The 6,014-nt window shown below is 65.8% G+C and overlaps 2 protein-coding genes across 3 annotated transcripts in view; one reads left to right on the top strand and one right to left on the bottom strand.

The window, feature by feature from the left end:
• The window catches only part of TMEM94 (transmembrane protein 94), a 23,766-nt gene extending 22,958 nt beyond the window's left edge, over positions 1 to 808 (top strand). Inside the window, exons 31-32 of the mRNA XM_007454412.1 lie at positions 64 to 234; positions 412 to 808. Of these exons, the coding sequence (XP_007454474.1) occupies positions 64 to 234; positions 412 to 484 (244 nt within the window). The 3' untranslated portion in view covers positions 485 to 808. The remainder of the gene's footprint in view (positions 1 to 63; positions 235 to 411) is intronic.
• Positions 809 to 2,169: 1,361 nt separating this feature from the next.
• The window catches only part of CASKIN2 (CASK interacting protein 2), a 12,355-nt gene continuing 8,510 nt past the window's right edge, over positions 2,170 to 6,014 (bottom strand). For both annotated transcript variants that reach the window (XM_007454346.1, XM_007454347.1), the window contains exons 11-19: positions 5,776 to 5,897; positions 5,619 to 5,679; positions 5,414 to 5,505; positions 5,116 to 5,226; positions 4,937 to 5,038; positions 4,709 to 4,847; positions 3,110 to 4,582; positions 2,796 to 3,018; positions 2,170 to 2,357 (exon numbers count right to left, since the gene is read on the bottom strand). In XM_007454346.1, the coding sequence (XP_007454408.1) occupies positions 2,267 to 2,357; positions 2,796 to 3,018; positions 3,110 to 4,582; positions 4,709 to 4,847; positions 4,937 to 5,038; positions 5,116 to 5,226; positions 5,414 to 5,505; positions 5,619 to 5,679; positions 5,776 to 5,897 (2,414 nt within the window). In that variant the 3' untranslated portion in view covers positions 2,170 to 2,266. The remainder of the gene's footprint in view (positions 2,358 to 2,795; positions 3,019 to 3,109; positions 4,583 to 4,708; positions 4,848 to 4,936; positions 5,039 to 5,115; positions 5,227 to 5,413; positions 5,506 to 5,618; positions 5,680 to 5,775; positions 5,898 to 6,014) is intronic.

The following is a 6,014-nucleotide window of genomic DNA, read 5'->3' as shown; positions in this document are numbered from 1 at the left end:
TGCTGAGAAAAGCAGGGAAGGAAGCAAGAGACCCCGCTGACGCAGGGCTGCCACCTCCCGCAGGTTGCTGGGGCAGGTGGTCCAGACAGCAGTGGACCTGCAGCTGTGGACACACAGGGACAGCCACGTCCACTTTGGCCTGGAGGACGTGCCTCTGCTGACGTGGCTCCTGGGCTGCCTCTCCCTGGTCCTCGTGGTGGTCACCAACGAGATTGTGAAGCTGCACGAGATTCGGTGAGCCACCGGCTGGGTGCCCCCTCTGGGCCTGGGTGTGTTCCCTAAGCCCGTCACCTCCTGGGGCACCGTTCCCCTGCCTTCCCACTGCCGTCCCGCCCTCCTCCTCAGGTGTCCTGCCCGTCCCCTGGTCTGGAGGTCTGCGCTAACCTGGACTTTAATCTCCCGCCCTACCAGGGTCCGGGTCCGCTACCAGAAGCGACAGAAACTGCAGTTTGAAACTAAGCTGGGCATGAACTCTCCCTTCTGAGCCGCTGGCCGTGGTGGTCGTAGTTGCCCTGGACCCTAGGGCTAAAGCAAGACCCATTTCTGAGTCTGGGGAGTTGATATCATGAATGTTTCAGGGTTTGCTCTTGTGCCCTATGGCGTTGGAGGCCCAACTCCCGGTGTCAGACCCAGCTGTCGCCCTGCCCCCGGGGAATTACTGAAGAGATGCTGAGCTGTGGCCTTGGCGTCAGGACAGTCTGGCTCTTCCTCACCAGGGGGAGCACCCCTGGACTCTTGAATGTATGACCTCGTGTGCTTAAAAGAGGGGCCCTCAGCCCCCTCCACCTGTGGGCCGCCCCCCTTCAGGGTCACCGAACGCAGCACCCTCTGCTCTTGGGTTTTCAGGCAGAGCCATGAGCCATGGGGCTGAGCTTCCACCTTTTGTGGGAGAGCAGCCGTGGGAGGTCCGAACAGCTCTCTAGGCCACTGCTGAAGGCAGGGGTGGTGGTTCATCCTCCCTGTGCCCCTCTCATCCTATATTCCTGGGGCAGGGGCCTGGATTTGGCCCTGAGTACTTTCCCTCCCTTCCTCTGTGGGGGAGCCTCACACAGAGACCTGAAGATGCAGCAGAGCCCCCGCCTGGCCCTGGAACCTCCTCCTGTGCCTGCCCTCAAGCTGGCGGAGAGAGCCAGTCCTGGGGTACAGCCCAGGGCTCCTTTCAGCCCCGGCCCTAGTTATCCTGTGAGAATGTTTTCACTGGTGGATTATTTTTTACTGGAAATGAGCCTTTTAGAAATGAATACAGACTGGTTTGTATTAAAACTGATAAATTCCTGAAGAAAAACCTGTGGCTGGTCCATGAGGCAGCCACTAACGGACCTACCCAGGGCTTCGGCCAGTGATGGAGCCTCTCCGCAAAGGTGAGGAGGGGAGGGCCCAAGCCTTCCTCCTTGCACATCAGAGGGAGCGCTCGGGTCCGGCTCAGGCGCGACCCCTGGCTCAGAGGTCCGTGGCGCAGATCCAAACACACACCCCGATCACGTGGAATGACACTTTCATTGGTGTTAGTTGGGGGAAGAGGTTAATGGTTACAGAGCCGGGGCCTGGGCCGACCAGGTCAGGCTTCCAGCCCCAAGGCGGGCGGTGGGTGCTCTTGCTGTGGTCCGAAGCCCCTCCCCCACTGCGTCCTCTCAGGCAGTTATAGATAGAATAAATTCCATTTAAAATATATGCATTTCTCTCTGCTTAAAAAATAACATTTACAGTTGGGAAAGTCTGGACTTTGGGGGACCTGTGAATCCCACTGCTCCCACCCCCGCCAGCTTTGCCTCACTGAGGGCAGGCAGGGGCGGCGGCGGAGACTGGCCTGGCCGCTTGTTTACATGTCCTGTGAACACCTGCGGGGGGACCAGGCCAGACACACGGCCTCCTCCAGCCTCTCGGCGCCAGGACAGCACAGTGGGTGGCCAGAGGGCCTTGGCACAGGGGCTTGAGACACTGTGGGGACAGAGGAGGTACCCCAGAAGCCCGGCCACCACCTCTTTCTTCCTGGAGAGGAAGCTCCCACCAGGGCCCCTGTCCAAAAGGCAGGGCCGTCCCGTCAGGTTACACACTTGGGAGGGGGCTCTGCTGAGGTGTCAGGTTCTGACGAGTCCCCTCAGCTCCCCTGGGGGCTGCCTCCCAGAGCCCTAGTCCCAAGAGCCGCTGGCTTGGAGCAGCAGGAGGGACCCCGCTAGGGCGGCAGGGCCGGCGTCCGTGCCGGGGGAAAGGCAGTGGCTGAGGAAGGTCACGGTGGGCACTGCTGCGAGCTGCCAGCAGGTCCAGCTCAATCCAGCATGGCATCCAGCTGGTTAGCCAGGGCGTCGAACATGGTGCTGATGTCATCCAGGATGTGCTTGGTGGAGGTGCCCGGGGGGCTGCAGCAGGGGAAGGACCAGGTCAGATCAGCCAGCGGTCTGCACCCTGCCGGCCCTGGGCAAGGGGGCTGCTACTGAGAGCGTGGCTGGTGCGCGCACTCTGCGCATCTTCTCCTAATTCTCACAACTCCCCGAGGCAGTAGGAGTTACCGCTCCCTTCCTTGCACAGAGGCGCTGGGGCTCACAGGGAGGAGTGCCTCGCCCAAGCTCACGTGCCTCTAAGTGGCGGCCACCAGGATTCCCTGCAGGTCAGATCCGGGTGACCCCAGGCCCAGGCTCCTCCCATCCCAATAGGGGCCCCCCAGCCTGAGGATCTGCCCAACGTGACGGTGACATCCCCCTCCCATCATTCCCGGAACCCTGGGAAAAGGCTTCAGGATTCGGGCGGAGCTGCTCTTCTGCCGCCTTCTCCCCTCCGAAGCACCCAGCACCCCTCACCCCTCTCGCTCCTCAGCACCAATGCTCTTCTCCGCGGCCCGCAAGGCAGCTGCCAGGGATGAGCTGGTCTGCTCCAGTCTCTGCTGGGCCCGGCCTGGGCCCGTGGCCCCAGTGTTCTCTGGCCTTGGAGGGGGCACAGGGCGGGGGCCGAGCCGGGGAGCCAGCTTAGGGCCAGAAAATGCCAGCTGGGTGCAGGCCACAGACACAGGCTTGGGGGCTGTTCCTGCAGAGACAAAGAGGTTGGCTTGTGACTCAGCTGGGCTGGGCACGAGCCCTGCCAACACCACCCTCTCCCCGCAGGTCCCGCCTCATACCTGCTCCGGGCACCTTGAGAAGGGCAGCAGGGGGAGCCGGGGGCTCCATCTCCCCGGGACGCCGACTGTTTTCCAGAGCCGGCCCCGGGCAGGGAGCCACGGGGGGCTGGGTCGGGGGGCTGGGAGAGAGAGGGGCTGGAGCTCCAGGGTTTGGGAGGCTGCTAGGGTCAGGCTGGGGAGGGCTGGCAGAGGCCGAGGGGGACTCGCCGGGGGTCTGCGGGGACAGGGCGGCAGCGGGGCCGGGCGTGGAGCCGGCGACCCCGAAGGCCAGGAGTGCCGTCTGCAGTGGCTCCCTCTCCCGGCATTTGGGCCTCCGCTTAACAGTGTCTGACTCTGTGAGGTTGAAGTCGAGGCCAGCAGGCACAGGCGTCTCCCGGGGTGGGGGGCCCGCCGGCTTGGGCCTCTGTTTGATCGTGAGGTTCCCCTCCTCCGCGAACGGGAGCCCCTCCCCTGAGCTGCCCCGAGACGGCGGTGTCCCCTCGGGCCCTGGGTCCTCCTCCTCCGTGTCCGATGCGGCGCCAGCCGGGGCGGGCAGGCCGGGGGGCTCCGAGGGGCCCGTGGGTTCACTGAGTGTTCGCCTCCGGGGCCCCGGGGCCCCCTCCTTGGGTGCCGGGCTTCCATCTGGCGGCGGCGGCGGCGGCGGCTCCAGGGTGGGGCCGGAGACGGAGCTGAGGCGCTTGGGGGGCGGGGGCGGGGGGCCTTTGCGGCGGGCCCGCAGGGCGAAGGACTGGCTGCGGGGCGCCCCTCGGGTTGGGGTCGGGCTGGGGCTGGTCCGGGCGAGGGCGCTGCGTCCTGGTCGCCGAGTGAGGGTGGCATAACTGCCCAAGGCACTATCCACTGGCCCTTCGGCCTCCCCCTCGGCTTCCCCCTCGGCCGGGCTGGGGCGGCTCAGGCTGTGGGACCGGCGCTTGGGCCGAGGCGGGTCTGGAGGAGTGGCCAGGGGCCCGGCCAAGTAGGAGAAGGCCCGGGGTGCGCCAGGAGGCGGCCCTGGGGCTGGGCTGGAGGGCGAGCCCTGGGGGTACATAAAAACATAAGGGGGGGCCCCTTGGCCAGGAAGTGGGCAACAAAGCTTAGGGGGCCGCTCCGTGCCCTCTGGAAGATTCCTCTCCTGTGGGGTGTTGGGGTCTCCGCCACTGGGCTGGGAGGCAGGCTGTTCCTGCGAGTGCCCAGAGCCCCGCGAGCGTGCCCCGATGCTCTCCTGGCTGGGGGAGCGGGCAGGGGGCAGGGGGAGCGGCTCAGGGCCACCCCCTGCCATGGCCGCCTGTAGCTCTGGGCTCAGCTCGCTGCCCTGGAAGGTGAGGAGGCGCGGGCCAGCCACAGCCGGACTGTCCCCATTCTCCAGCCCCTCGATGGCCATCAGCTCCGGGCCCCTGGCTAGCCGGCGGCCACCGTCGCCTGGGGCCTCCCCCTGCAGCAGGCCCCGCCGAAGCTCAGCCAGCCGCTTCACCCCCAGCATGAGCTTCTTCTGATGACCTGAGCGGGGCGGATAGAGGCAGAAGGGTCAAAGGGTCACCCGCATCCCTCCTGGACCCCCGAAACATTTTGGAGACCCTCCAAGGCACGCGGGGGCCCAGCCAGAAGGCCCAGGGCAGTCCTCACCGAGCTTGTTGACCCCGATCTCCTGCAGCTCCTCCCAAGTGAGGTCCGCCACCAGCCCCATGGAATCGTAGCCGCTGCTCACCAGCTGCTTGTGGTACTGCGGCAGCCCCAGCGCGCACAGCCACTCCAGCAGGTCTGCCTGCAAAAGCAGCACTGTCGGCCCCCAAGCCAGGAAGGCAGCGCAAAGCCGCAGCTGAAGGTGGGAGCCCGTGCCCGTCGCGCACGCACCGGGGTGTAGCTGGGCAGCCACTCGGCGATGCTGAGCTGGGCGATCTCTGAGGCGATCTTCTTCCTGTGCCCGGGCTGGGTCACCCCGATGGCCGTCAGGTCCTGCCACACGGAGTCAGGCCATCAGGCCCCTCCTCTGCCCACTGGTTCCTGCACTGCCCTCCCGCTGCAGCACCTACCTCGGGTGTCATGCGGCTGATAGTTGGCACGTCATAGCCAGCCTGCAGAAAGTGGGCAGTGTAGCCCTCCAGCTGGAACTCGCTGAGCCAGTTATGAATGGCCTGAGCATCCTGTGGTGTGGGGGGAGGGGTGAAGTTAATGGAGCTGCTTCTGCTGGGGCAGGGGGCGGGGTGCCAAGGCCACAGACCCGCCACTGACCCCAGCCTCCCCAGGGGCCTGGTCTGAGAAGGGACTTAAGTCCACACTGAGGCCCATCCCAACCCCTACCCGCAGCCCATTCCCCAGTGCAGGTCACACCTTCCCCTCCAGCAGCTGCTCCGGCCTCACGTCCTGGGTGAAGAGCTGCTCCCCGGAGCGGTAGTTGGCTAGAGGGCGGTGGTTTGGGTTGTCTTCAAGGAGGGAGAGAAATGGAATCAGGGTGGCAGGACGAAGGGGTGCCAAGCCCTCAGCCTCCCCACCTGTACCTCTCCTAGCGCACCCAGGTCCCAGTCTCCCTTCCTACCTGCCAGGGACGGGGGGTGCAGTCCTGGCGGCACCTGGTCCTCTCCAGCAGAGGGCAGTGGCTGGAGACAGGGAAGGAGCTGACTCTCACTTGGGGAACTGGCAGTGGGTGTGGGGGGCCCAGCCCTGGTCCCAACCAACGCCTCCCCGCCCCCCACCTGGGCATTCTCAATAAGGAGGCCGGTGCTGTGGCCGTTGGTGCCCTCGGAACTCTGTCCACTGCCGGCACTGCGGGTGCTGCCCACGCTGCCCTCGCTGCCCACACTGTTCCTGTCACCTGCTGCAGGGGGCAAAGCCAAGGGGTTAGAGCCCCAGTTGGCCCTGCCAACAGCTGACTGGCAGCTTGCCAGAGCCAGATGTCTACCCCAGTACCCAGCACTGCCCCCCCCCCCCCCCC

This window comes from Lipotes vexillifer, unplaced genomic scaffold (assembly GCF_000442215.2).
Source record: "Lipotes vexillifer unplaced genomic scaffold, Lipotes_vexillifer_v1.1 scaffold518, whole genome shotgun sequence".
NCBI lineage: Eukaryota > Metazoa > Chordata > Mammalia > Artiodactyla > Lipotidae > Lipotes > Lipotes vexillifer.
The sequence above is the reverse complement of the archived record's forward strand: the minus strand, read 5'-3'. Positions and strand labels throughout refer to the sequence as shown.